Source organism: Trachurus trachurus, assembly GCF_905171665.1.
Source record: "Trachurus trachurus genome assembly, chromosome: 12".
In the NCBI taxonomy this organism is placed as follows: domain Eukaryota; kingdom Metazoa; phylum Chordata; class Actinopteri; order Carangiformes; family Carangidae; genus Trachurus; species Trachurus trachurus.
Window position 1 is genome coordinate 11,705,037 of NC_139908.1, and position 24,823 is coordinate 11,729,859.

The following is a 24,823-nucleotide window of genomic DNA, read 5'->3' on the forward strand; positions in this document are numbered from 1 at the left end:
TTTAATAAGTGCAAACATGGAAGAGACTTGCCATGCACACACTGTTGTAATTTAGAGGCTGACACTGTAAATTAGTTGTAATCTCATGTCTCGACAGTAGGCTATGGTTTAATGTTTTTTGATACATGTGATATTTCTAATTTTAAGGTTTTTGGGTGTGGGACTATGCATGTTCTCCCTGCATGTCTTCATGGGTTTTCATTAGGTAGCCCACGCAGCTTCCTCCCACAGTCCAAAAACTTGGTGGATTGGAGACTCCAAATGCATTATGGGTATCTGTATCTATATATCAACCCTGTAAAAGACTGGAAACCTGTTCAGGCTACTATATCAGCTGGGATTATTTTATTTTTAATTGTTCATGCTATTTCAAATTTTATTAATTCATGTTATTGGGGGCCGACAAGCTGCACCACTGCCCCCACTTCTTCTACGCCCCTGCGCTCCACACTGTGCGGCTGTCAGTGCTGGTCGGCCCGTCTGGTGAACCCGTGAACCTCGACTGCTGCAGAGAGGACCGGCAGAGAGAGACAGAGAGAGAAAGAAAGCACCAAAAACACCGTCCAATGAGAAAGCGCCCTGTTGGCCCTACAGGCATCCCGTCATGCTCGTGGCCTCAGCGCTACGTCAGCAGTGATTCCGAAACATGGCGGTGTCCGCTGCACGGCGCCCGGTTCCCAGCGCTGTAATGTTGTTAATAACTTTCCTCACAACGTTAATATTTCACCGCAGTGTCGCCGATATCAACGCAGGTGCCCCGTCGTCCGAAGAGGCTCCTCACCGCCGCTTTGAGTACAAATACAGCTTCAAGGGACCGCACCTGGCGCAGACCGACGGCAGTATCCCCTTCTGGATCCACACTGGAAGTATGTTTGTGTCCAGCTGTCAGCATCACACAGCTGCTCCTCGGCTCATGTTTTAACGCTAACATCTTCATACTGCGACAAAGTGTGAGGACAGGAGACGTGGGTCTTGTTTTTGTTTTTTTAAAGACTTTGCACTGTACGCGACGCGTTTCCGCTTAGCTGGTTGTGGTGAGGTGACAGCGGTTTGCGATGTTCATTCAAAACCTGCACTAGGAAATGCATCTATTTTAGCTTCCTATTTAGCTTTTACTTCATAGCATCGGTTATACATAGTGGCGAGGGCAGAGCTGATTCAAAACGGTAGGTTATAGGCTGGCTCTGACTGCACATGCAGACACATGCAAGTGAAGTGTTGAACTTTCCTCTTGCTACAATGGGCCTTTGGATTCTTGCATCACACACTTGATCAGCTGCTGACATGAAGCGTGGCATGAGATTAGACCGTGAATCTCTCTGAATCAGCATTTATCCAGCAACTAAAGTAATTGCAGATTATTTGTTTTTTTTTAAATAATTACTCTCTAGATTGTTTTTCCAAAGTAATGTTTTAGTCCATTTATAGAGAGTGGGTAAATGGAGACACCTGTGTAGTGTCAGTCCATGCATGTTAATAGTTTTAGTTGAGTCCACTGTCAATGTGAAGAGGAGAGATGAGGGGATAATGCATAAAAAGTCTGGGGCTTAACTTAAACATGGGCAGCTGAAAGTCACCATGACATCCACGTTGTCTGTTTTGTCCCACCAGCAGCTGAAAACACAAACTATGACTTGATCTGACATCACAGCAGCATTGGATTGGGTTATTTAATGTGCACTTAATCAGCCCGTAGAATATGTTAAAAACCAAAATTACTCAAGTTATAGGCCTACTAAAGAAAATCAGCAGGTAGCTTTATAAGTAGCGATGTTAACAACCAATTGAATCTGAATCATCAGCATTATTGATAAAGCAAGTTCTGGCACGAGTAAGCAACTCTTTATGGCGCTGAGTAAGCTAAGAGTATACAAACAAATCATTACAGGCAATCATTTACTGAGCCAGTTCAGAGATTACAGAGCAGGCACTCCCTGATAATGCTGGCCTGTAACAACAATACTACACTTTAGCCGGCGTGGAAGATGGAGTCCGCCACAGAAAAGCTCTGTCACTAGACATTACTTCAGCATAAGTGCTTTCTTATAAAACACCACATTCGCTGTTGAAGTTTCACAGAGAACCTTGAACCTAATCCTGATTTCTCTCTCTCCCTCTTTCTCTATTTCTTCTCCACCTCAGATGCAATTCCCAGCGCTGACCAAGTGCGTATTACACCGTCCCTCAGGAGCCAGAGGGGCACAGTGTGGACAAAAAACAAAGTCAGCTTTGATAATTGGGAGGCTGAGGTGACCTTCAGAGTATCTGGAAGAGGCAGAATGGGAGCAGATGGTTTGGTAAGGATGGAGGACAGCATAAAGGAGCGGGTTAATAAAGCAGAAAAATGGACAATAGACAGTTTAGTTTAGGTTTGATATCCCTGACCCGTGTGCTCTGACTGGTCAGTAAATCTTTATATTCAGGTTGATCTTGATGTGAGAAATATGAAAATATAAAGTGCCTATAATGACATATAATTGTCCATAAGACATTGCACCACCATACCGAAAAATTATATATTGTTATAGATATGGGTCAGATTTGCAGATGCAAAACCTTAATGTGACAAATTTGCACATGCCATGATTTTGTGGAAGTGTTTTAAGTCTTCTAATGACATTTTTATATTGTTTTGCTCTTTTTAAAACATGCTTCTTGGAATTTTTCTTGTAAAGGTGTGTCGACTTCAAATGCATTAATCCTTAATACTGTCACTCCTCTGACATCCTGATCTTAACAATCCTGTAATATTTACACTCTTAGCACCACAAAATGCTGCTAGTCAATACTAATACCTCTTTAAAAGATTTTGTTCTAAGGGCACTAAAGCCAAATAAGTGAGTAAAAAATTGTCCCACTTTTTCGTGTCCAATAGGCTGTTTGGTACACAAGTTCACAAGGCCTGGACGGCCCAGTGTACGGAGCCGCCGACAAGTGGAACGGAGTCGGGATATTCTTCGACTCCTTTGACAATGATGGAAAGGTTGGTGTCAACTTCACATTTCTAAGAATTGTTTAGCATATTGTATATTTTCCAGTGATGTTGCTGAAAGATTTTCACAGGGTGCTTTTCAAACTGCATGTGTTGAGCTAGACCTGTCGACAGAGACTCTCAGCTGAAGCCATTTTCAGCCCTTTGTCTCTTTCTGTTGTTTGGTGATTAAAGGTCCTCTGGTACAGAGATAGCCCACATCACACAAAAATGGCTTCTATTGGGGCGGTGCGTGGCGCAGTGGTTAAAGCGGCCGCCCCATGTAGAGGCTACAGTCCTCAACGCAGGCAGCCCCGGTTTGAATCCCGCGTCGGGCAGACCTTTCCTGCATGTCATTCCCCCTCTCTCTGCCTCCCCCTTTCCTGTCTATCTCACTGTGCTATCAAATAAAGGCAAGAAAGCCTAAAAATATACTTTTAAAAAAAGGCTTCTATTTGGTTATTATCAAGTGGTATAGTCATATAGAAAGTGTGGTGAAAATAAAAAATAGAATTGCAAAGTGACCCATCCAGTTCTTTATCTATTGTTGTCACACAAAGTAAGTCTCTCACTGGTAATTTATCATCGAATCTGAATGTTATTTAGTTGTGCTCAGGTATGGGAGTTTAATTTGACATAAGATTACCTAAAATCAAAAAGTTACTTGATGGAAAAATATATTGACATGCCTCCTTGTTTTCTCGTCTTCTTTCCAGAAAAATAACCCCGCTATAATTGTTGTGGGAAACAATGGAAACCTTGTTTATGACCACCAAAAGTAAGTAAACATTTCTTTGACGTCATCACCAACTCAAATTTTGACAACTTAAAGAAGATTAGGAAATATGATTATATTTGCTTGGAAAGTAAATAATCCTCTATCTTTCCTAATCTCCGCCGCGCCAGTGAAAGCTTTAAATCACTTTTTCAATGCCATTCCCGTGTGTCTTAGAATTCCCTGTGTTTTCCATATCACCAAATGAGTGTTTACGAAAACATACATGAGCATTGATGTTTTTCACATGAGCATTAACGTGATCCACGATGAACTCTGATCATACACGATGCATATTTTTCCACACGTGTGTTCAGTGTCTACGTGGAGCCCTGTGCCGTATATATATGATATGAATCTAAGTACTAAGAGTTATATATTTATGTCTGTAAATGTTGTTTTCATCCAGTGACGGCACCACACAAGCCCTCGGGACATGTTTACGAGACTTCCGCAACAAACCGTATCCAGTCAGAGCCAAAATCATATACTACAAGAAGACACTGACGGTAGGAAACAACGCAGACGCACACAAGCAAACACACAATCTCATCTGACGCATGTTAATGACGGTAATGCTTGTGTATGAAGCTGTATGTATGTACCTGCTCCTCAGGTGATGATCAACAATGGTTTCACTCCAGACAAAGAGGACTATGAGTTCTGCACAAAGATCGACAACATGGTCATTCCCTCTGAGGGCTTCTTTGGTATTTCAGCTGCCACCGGTGGTTTAGCAGGTACTGCTTTATTATCTGAGTTTAAAAAATAATGAATATCTCTTTATAATTTCGCCTTCTTATTAATCAACTCCACTCATTTTGAGTCAGTCAAATTGGACGGAAATGTAAAGTTTCTGAAACTGAAACTGTCTTAGGTTGGAGCCATGAACAAGCTGATCTGTAGTTGTTCCACGTTAGCTATTGAAAGTCTTGTGCAGTCGGTACTATTTGTTTTAAAAAAAAATGTTTAATAGGACTGAAAAAAATAATGAATGAAAGATGCAGTTTTCCATGTCATCAATATATAATTTCATTTACATTGATAACCTATTATTGTGAGATGATCAGTCTGTTGTAACTCCATTAGTACTATATTATTTACATTTTCTGCCCTATTGTGATATTATTACCTTGTTATTACTACATTGTTATATAAAGTGCTATCACAATTTAGTGATATTAGTTTATTAGTTAGTATATTTTTTTGTCATCATCCTCTAATTCATAATTTCTTTCGTTCAGATGACCATGACGTGCTGTCCTTCTTGTTATTCAGACTCACAGAGCCTGGCCAGCAACCGGTAACCACATTTTCCTAGACCTGCTAATACTTTCCCAGTCCTGTGTGTGCAATTTTCTTCTCTGTAGTTGTGTGTCTCAGTGTGCGCGTGCATGCATGTGCACAATATGTAGCCTAAGCACGGCCTCTATTGAGTTGAGAGTGGGTTTTTTTTTGTCTTTCCCATTGAAGCCCCCACCTGAATCTGAGATTCCTAAAGAAGAGAAGGACAAGTACCAGGAGGAATTTCAGAACTTCCAGCAAGAGCTCGACAAAAAGAAAGAGGAGTTTCAGAAAGAGCACCCAGACGTCCAGGGGGAGCCAAGTTAGTGTTCTGAAATCAAATGGCCCAATTGATTATGAACATGTGCATGTGAAAAATGAATCATAGCAAGTAAAATCATTTTTATTTGTACTCTTTATATGTCTACCCTAAAGCCTAGCTTAAATGTCTAGCTAAATTAAATATTTAGACATAAGCATACCCAAACTTTAAATTTTGAAGATTTTGTTTTAATAGCTGTAACTTATTCTGTTGATTTTAATGTCTCTCTTCAGTTGAGGACATGTACGAGAGTGTGAATGACCGGGAGATCCGACAGGTGTTTGAAGGTCAGAACCGAATCCATTTGGAGATCAAACAGCTCCACCGGCAGCTGGCTATGATCCTGGACGAGCAGCGCAGATATGTCTCTGTTATCACTGATGAGATCGGCAAGAAGGGGACAAACGCTGAGTCAGGACAGGTGGGCGCGTCATTAAATTATTAAATTATTTAAAAGCAGACGCTCACAATGATGATAGGTACAAGTTAGTAAGTGATACTGATATGGTTAGGTTAAGCACATCTATAGTATTTTGTAGTCAGTGTATTAATCTAAATGTCTAGTTAGATGCAGGTGGAAATCTGGTCAGACGATGCAAAAACATAGGAAAGAAAGTGGACACTTTCACTTGTGTGTCATTTCTGTGTTCACCTGCTGAGTTCAGATTCAGATTCAGCTTTATTTCAACTGTTTTTATGACAGGTTATCCAAACATATAAACCTTTTTTTATGACGGCTTTATCTAAAGTCAACACTGACGTGATGTATTTCTCTTAAAAGGTGGATTCTGGCAGTCCGCAGTTGGGTTCCATCTTAACCACACAGCAGGAGGTTCTCAAAAACCTGAACGACTTGAAGTGAGTAATAACACTGTTACTTGTTGACTTTTGGTCACTCTTACAAAATCAGGTGTTGTTTTTGCAAAAAATAAGATAAAGACAGAGAGGTGGAATGATACTCCAGAAAAACAAGGGAAAGCCTTCCAGTTAATTCCCTCAAATCATGTTTAATCTCAGGATGCTGCGGCTGCAGCATCACAGGTGTCTGCTAGCCTGATAATCCAGCTGCAGTAACAGCTTCCTCCTCAGTCTGTCTGCTACTTAATGCCTCCTCACCACGCAGCCCTGCCCTGATCTTAGTGCTGAACCTTTTCACTCATTTGTTGTCTCTGTCTGTTGTATTGACAGGATAAAAATATCTATCAATCAATCAATCAATCAATTTAAAGTGCAATTGATTGATTGATAAAAAATAAAACAGATTGATTATATTATAAGAAATTAGCAGTTGCATAATTTTGATGGACTACCAAGACTAGAGAATATTTTACCAGATGCCTAAAGATTGTGGGAGACCGAACAGGTATCAAAAAAAGTATATAGCCTATATATTATTATATATTATTTCTGAAAATAACACATCTGTCATTGGTGAGACATTACCGTATGATAGGTATAGTCATACTAAGCTGTAATCTCCTTCTTTAACTGTAAGAATGCTCTCCTTATCACTCTCAGATGACAACATGTACAGATTTTTAATGCCAAGATAATACAGCTTAAGAGATTTCATGATGGTGTGCCTTCCATGGCAAAGTCTCAAATGACTGTTTGATTTTGGTACTTACAGTGAGTAAGCCTGATTAGGTGTACAGAATGTAATTTTTTGATGTTTGGAGCTCTTATTTTGTCAATAACCTATTTGTGCTTTTATACTGCTTGCCTAAGATGCTTGTGGGCTTAGTCATTGTGAACACGCAAGAGATTTAAAAAAAAAAAAAAAAAAAAATGTTGTCTTCAAAACACATCATGTAGATTAATGAATGGATTTTAATCAGTTTTTTGGTCAGTTTCTTAAATAATAATGAAGTTATAAAACATCCAGCCAGTCTGTTTAATTATAGCCTGTCGATTTTTTGGGGAAGGCTCATTTAACAATTGTTCAGAAAATTCAAGTCTTCAGTTCTTTAATATATTCAAGCATATTGTGCCCTATATGAACAACAATGACAAAAAGTAGCTTGTATTTAGTCAATAATTTGTCCTGCGACTGCCATTTGATTGTGTCTTAATTTCAAGACACCATCTGCATAAAGAATTAATCAGAATCACAAGATATTAAAGATTTCATTTTACGTAACATTAATCTCTTAGTCTCATGTATCATAAAAGAACCAAGCTGTTTATATGCCCTAAATCCAACAGAACATTCATCCTCAAGTGATTTTGCATACATGATTTTCTTCATTATATGTCTGACCCATAACTCACATGAACTCTCACTTCCCTAATATTGATCTTTCCACCCAAATGCCTCCATAATTGAATCTTACTCTATGGAAAGACAGCATTTCTGTGGTGATTCAGTTTTAAGAAAGCACATTATCAGAGTGGTAATTTGAAGCTGAGGTGGTGCACTGCACAGGAGTAAGCTGATTGACACACTAAATAAGTTCAGACCCTGGCAAATGGCTGCAGCTGCTCCCTCTAATGTGCTAATGTGAGCGACTGATCTGTATTACTCTGTAGATTAAGCGCTCAGTTTATCCTGACCCGTCTTTTTAAACACCAAGTTTATGATAGTGTTTCATCTCAAGGAGGGCTTTCTGCTCATAAATGGGTCACTTGTAGTAAATGAAGATTAGACGTAGGGTTTAATAAATGCTCACTTACTTTCTCAAGGGAGATTTTTTTCCCCCCTTCTCTGTGAAACAAATTAGATTTTGTTTATATGTCATCCCTGGCCATCCTTTCAGACTGCAGCCATGTGGCCGAGCAAGAAAAGGCCACATCTTAGCACCGTTTGTCCTTATCAGATTAGTAGTCTTTAAATACATCTGTCATACACAGGCAAAACATGGTTTCCCTCCAATTGATTTCTTGTCACAATCCTCCCTCAGGGCCTTCCTACTTACGCCGCTGGAATTCCTTTCATTTGTCAAGTCACTTTTTTCTTATTAATCGTCTTAGATGTGTTTAAGATGATAAGAGACACTTATTGCTTCCTCCCTGTAAGTAATCAACTTTAAGAAATTACATTTTGTTGAGAAATATGATCCCGGCTTAGACATCTTCATTCTCTTTTGTGAATGCCTTACACTGTACTTCAGCCCTGTTTCCTAATGAAATGGAAAGTGAGGATACAGATTTACAGATTTCATATTCAGAAGCTGGTGAGCCACAACAGTAGTGATTGCGGATTTGGGATTTTAATGTCTGTTTTAGAGACAGATGTATGGACATTTCTGACAATACCAATATATAACTCAGAGAGGCAGCCAGACATACAGTATAAACCAGACCCAGATGGATTTCTGACACAAAATGAATCCTAACAATGACCTTACTGGACTTTTCAACCCTGCTTCTCATTTTAAATAAATACATAATGGATAACAGGATTTTTATATTTCATTAACAGATATATAGGCTGTGACTTTTAACCCCATCAATTGCAATTCTCCTCCTCTTCATCGTAATAAATATACTTAAAGGATAGTTCCACAACAAGATCCAGACTCCACGGCCAAGACGTAGTCTTGCATATAACCTTCTGTCTTTTCTTCACTTCAGACAAAGCCAGGCTAGTTGTTTCCTCCTGCTTCCAGTATGCTAAGCAAAGCTAACTGGCTGTTTGGTACATCTTCATATTATCGGACAGAGTGGTATTGATCTCATCTGACTCACAGCACAAAAGCATAAATAAACCTTTTGAGGGACAATTTTAGTTATTCATGATGATAAAAAAAAATATTTATGCTGCTTTATTTAAATTGTTTGAAACATTTTCTCTCCCTCTGTTTTGAGAGACATAAAGCTTCTTTATGCCATGCGCTCAAAGACAAAGGTGTTTCTACTATTTTATATGCTTTTTTTTATTTTTCAATTACTATTTGTAGTCTCTATTTAGGATCATGAAGAGACTGTGGATTGTATATCCCTGATAGTGTTTGACTGTCTGTTTCTTAACCTACTGCACTTGTAATCTGTTGTAAGAACATGTTTTTATAAGGGATTAATTTAGCAATCATGACCTCTTTTATCAGATGGTAATTTTCTGTTTTTCAAACTTTGAGAATATGTAGCCTCTTGTGAATAGGGATTAAAAGATTAATTTTGGACTGTTTGTATTATAGTAAATAAATGATATCACACATCATGGTGGAGGTTCCCCTGTAAACTGTGTCTCCGTCCGTTTTCTCTTTGACAGAAACTCCTTCCACGAGTCACTGAAACAGATCGGCTCAGTCCAACACCAGGGACAGGGTGGTGGTTTGGGAACGTACGAGACCATTCAGCACTTCAATGACATCAAGGAACATCTGCACTTGGTCAAAAGAGATGTGGATCACTTGGTGCAGCGTAATGCACAGGTATAAATCTCATTTAGAGCAGTTTATAAAACAGATGAGGATTCAGTCGACTGAACTTTGCTCTTTTTGTTTTCACCTGCAGAATCCTGCTGAGAAAGTTGTCAAGTGCCCTGAGGTGCCTCCAATGCCTTCCTGCTTATCCACTGTTCATTTTACAATCTTCATTGTCATCCAGTCAGTCCTGTTCTTCTGCTACATCATGTACAAGTAAGAGTTAATTTAATTTGACTTTCTGTCCATGTGCCTACATGAGCCACATCTAATACTATGTGTCTCCTTTTTTCTCTCGTAGAAGTCAACAAGAAGCCGCAGCAAAGAAGTTCTTTTGATGAGATGTGTTTCTGAAATGAAAATTTGTAAATGAGGGAATGTCCATTTTGGTTAATTTTTTTTTTTTTTTTGATTATTTTCAGGTTGTAAGTTATTGTACTTGAAAAATTTGGTTTTGTTGAAGTTTGTTTTAATGAAATGCAGATTTTTTATTTGATTAGTAAATCATTGTGTATGAATGCTTGTGTGAGACTTAATTGTTTTGGATTTCCAACATGATGTTATATGTTCCTTACAGTATTCTTGGTTGGTCAGATCTTTAGATTATGTTTTTCAAAGCTGATATCTGCCACAGTCCCATTCCACAACCCGCAACACACAACAAAATAACCTGTGTTTTGAAATGTGCAATTTTGTATAAAATGATGCCAAACTATTGGTGATGAAATCTCAGAGAGCAGGTGGCTGCTTCCGTTTATATGTCTTGACCGAGTCAAATGTGTCAGCAATTGACATATCCTTTACCTGAGCAATTTATATAAACAGAAAATACAAATCACTCGGTGTTGTTTGCTTATTGCTTTGCACAGGATGCATCTACACTGACTAATGTGTCTGCTGCTCATCTATCATTGTTACAGATGTCAACTCCACTTAGCAGCTAGATCACTTACTTACTTACATGTTTCAGCACCACTGAAGAAGGGCAGCAAACATATAGACCGATCAGCCATAACATTAAAACAGGTGATGGGTTTTGATATGACTGATCTGAGTCATGAAGCCACACAAAATAAGTTTACAATGATGTGTAAAAATATATGTATATAAATACATACGTATCTATGAGAGTGACTTCACATTGGCAGTGTTCACTACCATCAATTCAGCGCTTCTCAGAAAAGCTAAGGATCATTAAATTTATTACAAACTCTTATTATGTCCACATGTTATGTGCACTGAATATTAGTGAAACACAATGCCAAGATTGTGGTAAAGCTAGATGAAAAGCTAGAATCCCCAAAATCATTAGAAATCCTTTTCTGGGAATCATGACAATATTTCTACAAAATATTGTTCCAAGTAGGTGAGATGATTCAGTTTGCGCCAAGACATGGCGCAACATGTATTCATAGTCAGCTCAGTAGGAAACAACATATTTGTGATAGTAAAGTGGTGCTGCTCTTGTGGCAATATCAAAAATACTGGATTATATTTCCATCCAAAGGAAACCTGAAAGCTTATCAGGGATTATATACATGCTGAAGCAGCTTCATCTCTCTGTTTGCAAGTACCAAAGGACATGAATTACATCTATTACAATTCTATAGCATCTACTACAGCTTCTTTCACACGAATGTGAAGTTAATAGACCAAATGGTGACGAAGATCTGAGCTACCCTCTATAATTTACATATTCAAATCTATTTTGCAGCCCTGTAGATAGAAGTAATAGGTGGAATAGGTGTCTCATTTTCAAATCATGTCAATCACTGAGGTTGACAAGAGGCAAAACATATGCGCCCTAAATGCTCTATTTTCCTGTATTGTCTCTCTCTGTTACAACCCTTACACAAAACCTGTTGATTTCATACACATGGTTGATTTACTCAGTGATCTCATAGTATAAAAAAAATAATATTTACATTTAGCATTTAGATTTAGAGATTACTTTTAAAAAAAAAGATATTTGGTTATAGACCCTTTCAGAGAGTATAAACAAAGACAGGTGTGGCTCATTAGAAAACGCTCTGGTACACTAAATAGAATGGAGCCTTAATTAGTATCCTTGGTAACACCTGTCTTTGTTTATACTCTCTGAAAGGGTCTATAGACGATTATTGACAGCTGAAAAACACTGAGACTACTGTATCTACTACAAGTCTTCCTCCAAGCTCGCAGATTTGATGGACTGATATGTTGTCTCCTCCCATCTCTCACCCTCATGTCAATCATCCTCCCACAGAACAATAGCACGGCATGAAGGACGGCTCCAGTGGGGATAAACAAGACTGTAATCCCGCTCCTCTCTCTACTCTGCTTGGTCTCAGCAGTATAAGCTGCACACGGGCCAGCCCGTACTTTACTAATATGATTAAGCAACAGTGGGTGGAAGCAGCATATGAGTATAGTCAAAAACCGAGGACCCTCAACTACAAAACTAAGTTTTCTGTTGCACTTAGCTCAGCCGAAGAATGCACCAAGTGTCAAAATTAAAAACATCCACAAAAGTCTGCATGATTTAAAAATAGAGGGAAAACAGGCCATCTGCCTCTTAGTATAGTGGAGCAGGGAGGATTAAATCCAGATTATGGACGAGGCAAAACGCTGTGTGTCCGTGTGTGTGTGTTTGTAAGTGTGTGTGTATGTGTCTGTTGCTTGTCATCAGTGTGTCCTTGGCTCCATAGACAAGCAGCAGGTTAGCCAGAGAGCTACCACTGGATTTGACAGCTATAGGAAGCCAAAGCGGAGGGCACCATAAGGGGAGCAACATTATTTTCATCTCGAAAGAAGAATAAACAGTCACACAACTCAAGATGGCTTTCTTGATCAAGAGCATGATTGGGAACCCCCTGTCAGGAATTGTAGGTGGAGGTGACAAAGAAGAGGAGGCCGCCCCCACAGATCCAGCCAAAGCAGCAGGAATGACAAGAGAGGAGTATGAAGAGTACCAAAAACAGCTGGTTGAGGAGAAGTAAGTAGCAACACGGACAGTGCTCCGTCGCAAATTCATGCCACTGGTTCAAGGAAAACAGTATGGCTGCAGAGTGTACAATCTGACCTTGACAAGCTGCTATCTGCTTCATCGCTGTTTAATTTGCCCTGTTCTGCAACAACATGTACCCATAATACTTCCATCTGAACCTGACTAAATGTAAATTCCAATGAATGTATACTTTTCATGTGTATAAAGTGAGTTTTTGAGAGGTCCAATTGCTGCTGAAGGTCACAGCGTGGTGCCTCCATAGCAGATCTTTGCTTTTTTTTCCTCCAGAATTGTCTACATAGTAATCCATTAAGGCTAAAGGTTGTTTATGTGGACCTGGATCAATAATCTCTCATAATCTGTCATCTATTTCTGCATCAAGAACAGTTATGGGGACCATTTTGAGTAACTTTATAATTTTGAACATAATCTAATGTGCAGTTTTATTTTATGGACTGGAGCACCGGAGATGTTGCAGCTATGGGGTTATAGAGGCAAACAAACAATGATTTAATGTATTTAGTTTATTATTTCTTGGCCCTGATCAACAGACGGTTTCCAATCACTCCTGAAACTGTTTTGAAATCTGTTTTTGAAACATTTTAATATCAACCTCATTTTTTAATGGATAAACTAAGGTATATTGTTCCGATACACTTAATATTGCTACAGTTACATAAGCAGAAGGTAGTTTGGACTGATTCACCACCATGTTGTCGTTCACCAATGCTATGGTCAGTTCTTCACATACAAAGCTGCAGCTATTTTTACTCCAGCAGACACTTTAGGAATAAAAAAAAAAGTGCAATAATCTGATTAATGCATTCTGAATTGCATTGGAAGAAATTGTCAAAATTGTGAATATCTGAAAAATTTAATGTGGACTGACACAGAGAAGATTTTGCAGCATTAGATCCGGTCAGTCTGTATTGCATAACAAGATTAATCCCCTCTCCCTACTCTCATGTTTTGGGAGTGAATTTACTGTTTCAAAATGGCAGCATTCCCCATAACTGTAGATTTCTTGCAATGTATTCACATTACTCCTGATGCAGACAAACTCTTAATGCAAATAGCATAAAGTATTACATTTCCTGGTTTTAAATCTTTCAAAGTATCTGTCAGTAGCGTGGTGGTTCATTAGAAACCCCCCACTGTTTACTGTGTTTACAGTTCAAGTTGCAGCATCTTGGCTTGATTTCAAATCTGCTTGACTCACTCTGGCCTAATAATCCCCATCTTTAATTGGCTGAGGGAAAGTACATGAATAAGAATACAAAGTGGGCAGGTTATCACGCTTACTGTCACAAATGGTTGTTTATTGATGACTTAAGTATTATTCATTCAAAGTTTTCTGATTGCTTAAAATTTTGATACTACACACTGTACAACGTTTCAGTTCATTTTAAATTCCAGGAATAGAAGGAGTTAACCAATAGCATCATGTAAAAAAATAATTAAGAATAAGAATCATTTTATTAATCCACAAATTCATTCATTCATTTGTCTGTCAGCTAATATACCATTTGCAATTAGAAAACCTGATGGCACTGAAGTCAATAGATTCAATGACATACAGGACACTATATATTTCTTGTGTGAGGAGAACTTTATCTTTTGCACAACTGCAAAGCAACCATGTGCAAAAATCAAAATAGAAAGCCAACATTTCACTATGAATCTCTAAATATTTTACCGTAAAATGGCGTCCAGTATTAGAATATTTGAATCAAACTATAGAAAACAACTATCAGGCATTGACACACATCAAATACATCTTTGGATGCCAACAGTAGTTGATGGAGCCACCCTAAAACCAAGGGCACAACCAAGGTTGGGCTTAACTACTGTACCTCTCTGTTGTTTATCTGATCAGACTGATGTCTATTTACATCAGGCTGGGAGAAGTTACAGGAAAAGCTTTTTGTTTTATGAAAATCCTGATGCTGAAATCATTCTGTTGGCGCCTTTATCTTGACGCAGTGATGCACTTATGACAAACAAGCTCATGGTTGTTAAATTCCACCTTTCTTGCAGTTTTTCCTTGCCTCCAGAGAAGAGATTACCTGATATTAATTTTAACCATCAAGGGGCTTTATTGCGACCAAGGTACAAAGAATGAAGGTTACCGTACTAATGATATTTTCATGTGTATTTCAGGATGGAGAGAGATGCAGATTTCTTACACAAGAAGGCAGAGAGGGCGACACTCAGGGTCTGCCTCAGAGACAAATACAGACTGCCAAAGGTAAACACCTGGGGTCTACTATACAGAAATACATTCCCCTCACTATCAACCAAAAATAAAAACACATCGCTCAACTACACGATTATCAATTAAGACCAACTACCTACTCTATTTAACATTCATAATCACATTTTTTAAAATAATACATTATAATGTAGTTGTAAACAGATATGACATTTTAAGTGTTTATTAATGTACAATTCATCAACTATTACAGACAAATTGCATATTATTACACTAGTGGTTCATTAAATTGTCATTAATTGGATGTTTTACACCAGCCTCCACTAACAGAGGCCAAAATAGTTGATAAATAGATTAATATTATTAGCCTTCTCATTCATGTACAGATTAAAATGATAAATAGGGGTGTTACAGTAAAGTGGCACCAACTGCTTTAACATGATACTCACTCATGATGCTGTTTCTGTAGCAATTTGTATTTTCTTCATGACATTACGTTCTCTTTTTCTGGGTCTTTTAATAAGGGCTGGTAAAAATAACAGGCATAATGGCTTTATCCTCAAGTGACTCACACAAGTGTGAGCAACTAAAAGCTGCTTTATGGTTAGTTGAGGTTGCTTTTATCTAGTAGCAGCACTTGGCAGCTGCTGCCTGGACAAGGCAACAGGAGGTGGAAGCCATGCCAGTAGATTAGTGACAAAGACGTTCGACCAGCGTCCTGGAGACGTTAGCCTATGAGTCCCATATTGCACTTTGAGTCTTACAAAGCCAAATGCCACTGAGCAGGTGTCCCAGGCTCATTAAGGAGCAACAGGCAGTGTGAACTGGCCTTAAGGAAGAGCAACATCTACTTTAGTGGATGTAAACTCAGAGAAAGGGGACACTTACAGAAAAATAAGCTATAATGGAAGGAGCACAAAAGGTATGTTTATTTAAGATTTCTAAAGATAAATACGAGTATGTAGCCTTCTTATCCCGTAAATTAATCTATTGTTGAAGCCTTGCTCATAGTGAACTGAGATTTTCTATGACAAAAGAGCAAAATCTTTTCTAAAAGTTTCTAATACAGGTTTTCTATTATTGTTTGTGCCACCTCGCTATGGTTTTTATGAATTTTATTCAACTGAATGCAGTAGTGACCTTGGCTGCTGGAGGCTCCCACAACAATTCAGTCAATTGTTCTGTTTTCAGTTTTAAACAATGGCTACATCTCTTTTCAATGTTTGTCTTTTAAACTGAAACCATACACACAGGTCAAATACAATGGCAGGAGGCAATACATATAAATCTAATCATTCTCCATAAATGATGTTTACATTGTATGTCTGTGTGAAAAGACCATATGACAAAGGCCAAAGTGTCTCCATTAGAGCTGAAATAAGCACTTGAAAAGGATTTTCACCATCACAATAAAACACCTAAAGGCATCCTGTTCTTTTCATTTAACGAGTGGGGGCTGGGTTCACACATGCATGCTATTAAGAGTAAGTTTGAAAATATTTATATACTGTACATTTCGTGGCACAAAAGTGTACAGTATAAGCGGAAACAGGAAATTGGTGCTGTTGGACTAATGGAATTATGGTCTCGTGCGACACTGTAGTGGATATCTTTAGACTATCGTTGGGATCCAGAGAGGAAAGGCTAAAGCAGGTCCGAGATAATCCCACAGATTGAAGTTTAAAGTAGTAACAGTGCAGTGTCTATTGCATGACGATTCCAGATATTAAGTGATTAGATTTAGTTTGTTGGAAAGGCTTTAAATTTAGCATTTCTGTGATGCAACAGCACATAAGTGCAGAAATAATAAAGTCCAAGGAGACTTCAAAAAATGTCTGAAAACACAGACGGCAGAATATCCTCGAGAGCAGTCACTTGAACATGGATTAAGACGGATCCTAGAGTTTATCTATTTGTTTTTTGGCCTGTTTGCTTCATGTCTTGTTAAAATTTCAATTAGGATAAGGTCAGTTTTTTAGAGTTTTGTAGTGTTGTTATAATATTATATCTCATCTTTTGATTTTAATGTAAAAGTGTGAAAATTCAAATGTAAAATCAATAGGGAAGAAATATATTTCACCAAAAAGTGCTCACCAATTTCGTGTTTTTTGAGGTTTATGTGCATTTGAGCTGTATGATAGTCCTGTGGTAATCCAAGGCCGGCATATGCAGTGTTTGTTAGATGCGAGCACAACACTAGAACCAGGAATGTTTTTGGGCAGAAAGTTAATCCTGTAAAAAGCCTTTAAGTCGGCCTGCAGAAGGTTGTTTACTTGTGCAAATAATAATTCAATATGATAAATATACAGGCTAGTGTTTTTATCACCTGGGAAAACAATCATCCCTGGTTCTCAACCAGCACTGGTACAATACCAGAGGAAGCAGAAAACACTGCAAGTAGTATACTTAAAATCCTATACTATAAAATCTCATGAGGATAAACCGGATTGAGAAAACAAATACTTTCAATAAACAAATACAATTACCGTAACACAGAGAGGACGTCATGGATTATGTTTCTGTATTTGGGGCAAGAAGACGAGTTGTTGTGGTATATAAAAATGTGTATATATAAAAAATTGTGTTACTGACCGTGTTTTCTGCCTGATGTTGTCATCTGCAGAGCGAGCAGGATGAGAACATGATTGAGATCGCCGGGGACGACGTGGACGTGCCCGAGGAGCTGCTCAAGATGGTGGACGAGGATGCCACGGAGGAGGAGGGCAAGGACTCCCTGATGGGCCAGATTCAGAACTTGCAGAACATGGACATGGACCAGCTGAAGGAGAAGGCCTCTGCCACCGTCACCGAGCTGAAGAGCAAAGCAGAGGAGAAGTGCTCCGTCATGTGAAGAAGAAGAAGTGATGATGAGGAAGAAAAAAAGAGAAGAGTGCAAGAAAATAAAGTTCAACCCTTTCTGGGAATCTACAGACCACGCCGGGTCAAAAAGTCTGGGATTCAGTCACACTGCAAAACGCCTGCAAAGCATTCACATCTACTATAACCACTGAAGAGGGCTAATCATCCTCCTGAAGTACCAGCCACACCACGGTGTTGTACTGTTACTGCTACCAGTCTCCATCCTAAACTGTAAAAATCTGAATTTGGATAGGTATTAATATCCAACATACCTCTGCAATTTACAAAAAATATTCTAAATCATGTCCAAGCTGCCCAATCTCTACCCCATAACTGTTTTTATTTACACATATAATGTACAAAATTGATTTTCCTTGAATATTCCCAACAGAGTATTTCTTTTCACATCTTTTTCATATCGTCACAGGCCACACTACATGATATGATTTTCACTTTTTCTCTGTTTGCTCTAAAACTGTGTTTTTCAGTCAAATAAATAACAATATACCCAGACTTACTTATGAAAAGAGAAAACATTATTTAAGTTCAAATCCAATCCTGAGTATTTCAACGTTCCTTTTGGTTTGTTGGTTATTCTAGATTTTTTTTTTGTATGTGGTGTTTCAATTATTATGATATTTAGATTTTTTTTCTTTCAGTGTTATTAAGTCTTGACATGTTGATTTACTGTTACGTTCTCCACATACACAGTTAAGCAGTTCAATAAGCCTGAAACGTTTGCAGAGACATTTGCAGATTTGCACAAATCATCATTTTAAAATACTGAATGATTTATTCCTTACAAACGAAAACAATGTACATAAATACAGATGAAATATATGGAGGTACGAAAACAAATGTATTGTTCAAATAAAGATGTATATTGAATACATGAGACATGTCTGTTTATGTTGTGATAAAAAAAAACATTTAAACTTCACATCTGCAATCTCTTCATGTGTAAATCAGTTAGCCTACTATTAGTAATTATTAATCCTTATTGTGGAAAAAGGCAACTGTGATGTTGTGGCATGGGGATTTATGTCTGGATTGCACATTTCAAATCCTAAATGGCTTTTAAAGTGATAGCCCCATAGAAATGCTGCATCCTGCATTAATCATGTAAAGCTTAACTAACTATGATTAATCCAATCTACCTGAATCAAGACTAATGCAGTGACTATAGGGAGAGGTCTTAATTTAATTGGGCATTATCCAAACACTTGTTAGAGATGATTAGGCAGAATGAAGGGGGTGGGTGGAAGGAACAAACCCTCAAACATTCAGAGTTTCACATGAACCCAAGTTTAAACGGCTGTGGATTTGTGAAGTCTGGAGATTAACATCTAATAGGATCAGCGTAGCCAAGGTTGTCAGCCTGTGCCCTCTCTTGCTCGCTCTCTCTCTCCCCCCTCTCTCTCTCTCCGGATCAGGATATCCGAGGACAAACCAACGTCTTGCAATAGCTGATATTTCATTCTTCTTTTTTTAAATTGGAAAAGAAAGTTAACATCCCAACCGGACAAAGAGCACAAGCCTGTCATATTCTCATATGAGTCTCATCCACTCAACAAAAGTTTCCCATTGCACATGAACAACTGTTAAAATGTCTGGTTACTCCTGAACAGTGGTACATTGCCAAAAAGATACAATACAACTTTTGACAAATAATAAATAATGATGAAGCCTTATCACCCAGAGCAGTGAGGGAATTTATTTATTGTCTTGCCAAGTATGCCATGTGACAACTAACACTAAGCTTACATTTGCAAAAGATGAAAGGACAGCTGTTTGTAGGTAAGAAAATTCAATTAATGTTGATTGTTGTTTTCTTAAGATTTGGACATGATTTGGCATATAATTCCCCATAAAACTAAAACAAATTTGTGTTTAACTGTTTGATTTATAAATAAAGTGATTTAACAAATGATATACATGCTTAGTAAGTAGAGGAGGTTTTGTTGTACCACAGGACAGAGTAAGGCTGCCTGCTTCCAGCTAAGCTGAGCTAACTGTCCAGATATTTTCTTATTTAGAATAATGTTGTATTTATTGGACAGCAGGTTGGTGGCTAAGGTGATTCCCACTGTGGGTTAAAAAAAAAAAAAAACTTTCATATGAAAGGAGGGAGGAATATTTTCAAAATGAGTTCACTTTGCAGCTGAGCATTGAGCTGACACAAAGGAAACCGAAAGTCCGGCTCTTTACTCAGGTCAAACTATATGAGTGATGTTTTTAACAATGAAACTGAATCACTTCTATTTAACTTTTCCAACACTAAAGGCTACATGTCTTAAAAAACAATTATCATGCTGTGGGCGAAAGAAACATGAGAAAACAACATTTTTCAAGTTTTTTTGCCTTAGCTTTTTGCTGTTAATTAAAACAGTGGTCAGTTAGCATCTCTGTGTGCCCCCCTCCTCTCTCGAGCAAACAAAGGATAAGGTCACCTTCTGTGATTAGGAAAAGCTAAATAGTTTTAAGGGTTTTAACTCTTTTGAGTAAAATAATGTAATCCCCTTAAGCAGGATTACAACACTGCTGTCAATCTTTGTTTGCTGTTAAGTGGTTATAGTTATTGTTTGGGCTTTCTTAACTCATTTGACTCAACACCTGTACGAACTGGTTAAAGCAACTCCTCAGCATTTAAGTCTGGTTTACAAACCATTAGCACACACTTAAAGTGAATTTAATAAGCTTATCATTAAAGTTTTCAAACTACTTTTATTCAGCACGTGTCAAGAGGTGCCATGTTTTTTCCTTCAATAAAACAAAAAAAATTCTTCAACTAAATGAAAGTCGACAATATCTTGACGCTTTGATTAAATACTAAGCTCTCATCTTGCAATCCATGTCCTGACCAGAAATCTTGTAATTATGATTTTGTTGTACCTTAATCTGTTTGCCTAATCTTCCTCTCTTTTTTTTTCGCAGACTGACATGAACATGACATCTGGAGGAGTGGAAAGATGGTTTTAAGATTTATGTAAGAAGGTTTAGAGCCAGCACTGACTGATGCACTTGAGAAGGGGGAGGAGTCAGAGAGGGCGTGGAGGCTGGTGGTGGTGGTGGTAGTGGTGGTGGTACAGTTACCCCTAAATCCAGCAGGGCCAAATCCAACAGGACGTCCTCTCTCTGACGTGCAGCAGGGGTGCAGCATGAGCATAGGGGTGGAGGGTGGTCGTACAGCAGGCACTACTTTAAAAGCCCCCTCTGAAGATGCTCCCAAACCACTGAGCAAGTCGGTCTGACTGTTGCTGTCTCTCCTGTGCGCATGTTTTCCATCATCTCTCACTGATTGTAATTCACAACTTTTCCAAACATCCGGAGACGCGATAAATTTGGAAAGAAGTTGGACTTTTTGACCATTATTTATTTTTGACCTACTTTTTGACCATTATTTTTGGACTTCTCCGACCAATGTGGCTTCTTGGATCCCCCTCCCAGCTCGTGATGATGGATGAGCGCCTGTCTCCCTCCGCACGCTCCGTCCAGAGCCCCGGGAACAACGTACCGTCCACAATCCACAGCATAGAAGCGATCCTGGGGTTTAAAGAGGACACCATCTTCCATAAATCAGCCTCCTTCAGCATGACGGAAAAAGCTCTGGGCAAAGATGCTGAGCGCAACGGGAATGTAATTGTGACGCCAATGAAGAAAAGTCATTACTCAGAAAGTTTTGACAGTAAGTGCATTCAGTTTTTTCCCAAATGTCATTGTCATATCAGACCATTTTAGGTTTTCAAACAATTAGACAACACAAGGCTACTTTTTATTTTGTGGGGTCAGGTGGCATGGCTGTAAAACTTTCTTAGAATCAAGATATAAATAGGAAACGCTGAAATAAGTGGAGCTAATTCAATCAAGAGTTGGAAAATTTGATTTAAGCGTCTAAATTATAACTTTACTTTGCCAAAACTTGAACACTGCATGTCCTCACACTCTCCCCTCCGTCCTCCGCAGGTGTGTGTTGCGCCAGCAGTACCACCACCGCTGAAGTGTCGGTGTGCCCGGACTCCCCGGACCGGGACGGCAAACTATCCGACGATGAAAACCCAAAGAAGAAGCACCGTCGGAACCGAACCACGTTCACCACCTTCCAGCTCCACGAACTGGAGAGAGCTTTCGAGAAGTCCCATTATCCGGACGTGTACAGCAGGGAGGAGCTGGCGCTGAAGGTCAACCTGCCGGAGGTCCGCGTGCAGGTACAGTCCCACACACAAAACCACTTTGTTCCTAATTGTGTGCTTATCGAGGAGGCGCTTTTATTCGGCCTATATGGGCCTGCAGGGATCGATCAAGGCTGAAAGATTCCGAGGCCAAAACTCAAAAGACATCTGTAATATTTTAAATAAATAGACCTACAAAAACAGATGTTGTCAATAAATCTGCTCAAAATAACTTTGAACGTTTATTGGGGGCAAAAGTACTAGCCTACATAAATATTTTGCAATATATTAATTTTACGAGTTGAAATTATCATGATTTGTAGGTCCACTCTTTCTTTGGGATCATAAATATATCAAAATGAAATCATTGTCTCATGCCCTATTATTCACAATTTTTTTTCAGGTCCCCAGTTGCTCATATTGTTTTAAATCAGTAAAGATACATTTTGGAGGAGGACTTGGTGCAGGAGCAAAAAAAAAAAAAAGCCATAGTTTGTTAGAATTTTGACACAGAAAAAATAAATAAATTTAAATTCAGAATTTGACTTTCGTCATTTAAAGAAATTTGAAATTTAGAAGTTCAGTCAATTTCTTAAAATAGCCTGCTGTGTTTGTAACAATGTGACACTGTTGATTATATAATCTTAAATCTTCACTTACAAATTTAGACATTTCTAATTGTTTAAATACTTGAACACACTACTACATTTTCTACTACATAAAAAGTTAGATATTTTAATGCTTGAAATGTGTTTACACTCCATCTCTGTTGTGTGAGAATCTCTTGACAAGACAAATAAAGTTGTATGAGCTGAAAATAAAGATCCTCCTCTTTCTTTTCAGGTGTGGTTCCAAAACCGACGGGCCAAGTGGCGTCGGCAGGAGAAGCTGGAGGTGAGCTCCATCAAGCTCCAGGACACCTCCTCCTCTCTGCTCTCCTTCAGCCGCTCTCCCACCAGCTCCCTGGGCTCCGGTCTGCAGCTGGACCCCTGGCTCTCCACTCCGATCACCTCCTCCACCTCCCTGCAATCCCTCCCGGGCTTCATCAGCGGCTCACAGGGACTTCCCGGCACTTACACCCCTTCTCCTCCCCCCTCCATGCCCTCCTCCTTGCCGGCCTCCTTCCTCAGCACCCCGGCCCTGGGACACAGCCCTCACCTACCCCACATCGGCTCCATGTGCCCCCCACCTCCGGCATACCAGTGCTCTGGTGACCCAAGGAACTCCAGTATTGCCTCACTGAGGATGAAGGCCAAGGAACACATTCAGTCTATTGGGAAGACGTGGTGATGCAGGGCGGAGGTCACACACGGACATCAAGAACCAGAATGCATCTTGTTGCATCTTTTTTAAAAACTGATTTCATGACAGGATTGCATTTTGCTTCTTTTTTGTGGAACTTTTAAAAAGGTGAAAAGTGCAGTTTACATCCAGGATTAGAGACGTCCTCCTCATCACTTGAACGTGACCTTTTGAAGAACTTTTATCACAAACTGTTAAGTTACTTTAAAATACAGAACTACTCATAAGTCATAGTTTTCTGGTGTTTTCATCTTCTCCTTTTCTTTTCTGCAAACTGTTTTGACTGTTAAGTTGTATGTTCATTCAGAGCATTGTTACGTTGCCAATATAACAAATACAGACCCATCCATTTACCCATCCATCAGTATGTATTTATTCCACTGTTGTAAATGGAGCACCCTTTATTTTGAGTCACCCTTCCTTGCTTGTTTTTGGACTGAAGTTTTTGGTTTTCACTATGAAAGATTTATTGAATGTGAATATTTTCTCTACACAATAATAAACTTTCTATGTAAAATTGACAAAGAAAACACTGACCAATGAGGTTGTGCCAGAATATGTGTGACATTTGAGACATGCAGATTTGCCAGTAAAGTCTGGAAATACACAGCAGAGTGGTATTCACGAGTTAGGGTTGTGTACACATGTCCCTTAAAAAATATGTGGAGCATCATTATCACGCTGCAGACAGAAGGTACAGTGGATGGAAACTCAGCAGACATCAGTACAGAGAATGTTGAATATAGCTCCCCTTAGTGGTGGGTATTGATCCTCAATAGCAATAAAACCAACTCTATGTTAAATACAAAGGGGAGGATGCAAGAAAACTTTTCATGGTTTTCAGCTCTGTTTTCTCAGACTCACTCTGTGTCTGTTTTAGGGAATGAGTTTGTCAACCCACTTATTTTATCCTCATTAACTCCTGTAAACTCTATCCCATTCGCTCCTGGGATTAGACTCATAATGATGGGGTGAAAGTGGCTTGTACCTCTATTGTTTGCCAATCATCCGTGACAAATGGGGGAAGAGAACAGAGGAGAAAACTGTCCTTTGGCTTTAAGAGAAAGATGTGTGTAACCAAATTGTTTCAATTAGCATTTCCTATTGTCTGCAACCCCTGAGGGCTAATAATAGCCCCCATCATCATCTATCCTACTTTCCTGAACAGACACCAAGGGCGTGTGTATATCTGGAGTGTGTGTGTGTGTGTGTGGTGGTGTGCGTTTCTTCCCTCTGATGAGAAAAAGTAGCATCAAACCTAATTTAATTGACCATTGAGTTATTTTGGTAGTCTGTAATTATGATCATGTTAACTCTTCCTACTTAGGGAAATGCTAAAAACAACATGAAAACTATATCTTTTTAAAACACATCTTTTGCGCCATCTGGTGGTGTAAATAGGTGCACTGCATACATCAATAACCATGGCTGTGATGTGTGACACATAACAGACCACTTAACAGAGTGATGTGCAAAGCATGATCAGACATCCACAATGCAGTTATCACAACGTTAAATTTATTCCAGTTTTCAGCTAAGATAACATAAAGTTTTCAGGTCAGTCTGTATTCAAACTGCT

At 38.8% G+C, this 24,823-nt stretch overlaps 3 protein-coding genes across 3 annotated transcripts; all 3 read left to right on the top strand.

Moving 5' to 3' along the window:
• The first annotated feature begins 532 nt into the window (after positions 1-532).
• Positions 533-10,554, top strand: lman1 (lectin, mannose-binding, 1). The gene is made up of 13 exons (XM_083983460.1): positions 533-866; positions 2,143-2,297; positions 2,876-2,983; positions 3,688-3,749; positions 4,156-4,255; positions 4,363-4,486; positions 4,991-5,049; positions 5,220-5,352; positions 5,586-5,773; positions 6,134-6,210; positions 9,563-9,725; positions 9,808-9,932; positions 10,018-10,554. The coding sequence occupies exons 1-13, from the start codon at positions 647-649 to the stop codon at positions 10,052-10,054; spliced, it is 1,551 nt and encodes a 516-aa protein (XP_083839586.1). The 5' UTR covers positions 533-646; the 3' UTR covers positions 10,055-10,554.
• Positions 10,555-12,532: 1,978 nt separating this feature from the next.
• On the top strand, positions 12,533-17,765 carry cplx4a (complexin 4a; the record flags this gene model as incomplete). Its single annotated transcript, XM_083983836.1, has 3 exons — positions 12,533-12,690; positions 14,863-14,950; positions 17,538-17,765. 3 exons carry the CDS (start codon positions 12,533-12,535, stop codon positions 17,763-17,765), a joined length of 474 nt encoding a protein of 157 aa, XP_083839962.1.
• A 3,428-nt stretch (positions 17,766-21,193) lies between these two features.
• Positions 21,194-23,232, top strand: rx3 (retinal homeobox gene 3; the record flags this gene model as incomplete). The annotated part of the gene is made up of 3 exons (XM_083984063.1): positions 21,194-21,458; positions 21,737-21,978; positions 22,786-23,232. 3 exons carry the CDS (start codon positions 21,194-21,196, stop codon positions 23,230-23,232), a joined length of 954 nt encoding a protein of 317 aa, XP_083840189.1.
• Between the last annotated feature and the right edge of the window lie 1,591 nt (positions 23,233-24,823).

Bases quoted from the DNA above. Each gene is read 5' to 3' on its own strand.
- lman1 (XM_083983460.1), top strand. From the start codon at position 647: ATGGCGGTGTCCGCTGCACGGCGCCCGGTTCCCAGCGCTGTAATGTTG. The intron at 3,750-4,155 runs GTAAGTAAACAT...GTTTTCATCCAG, and splicing joins CTTGTTTATGACCACCAAAA to TGACGGCACCACACAAGCCC. The intron at 9,933-10,017 runs GTAAGAGTTAAT...TTTCTCTCGTAG, and splicing joins TTCTGCTACATCATGTACAA to AAGTCAACAAGAAGCCGCAG.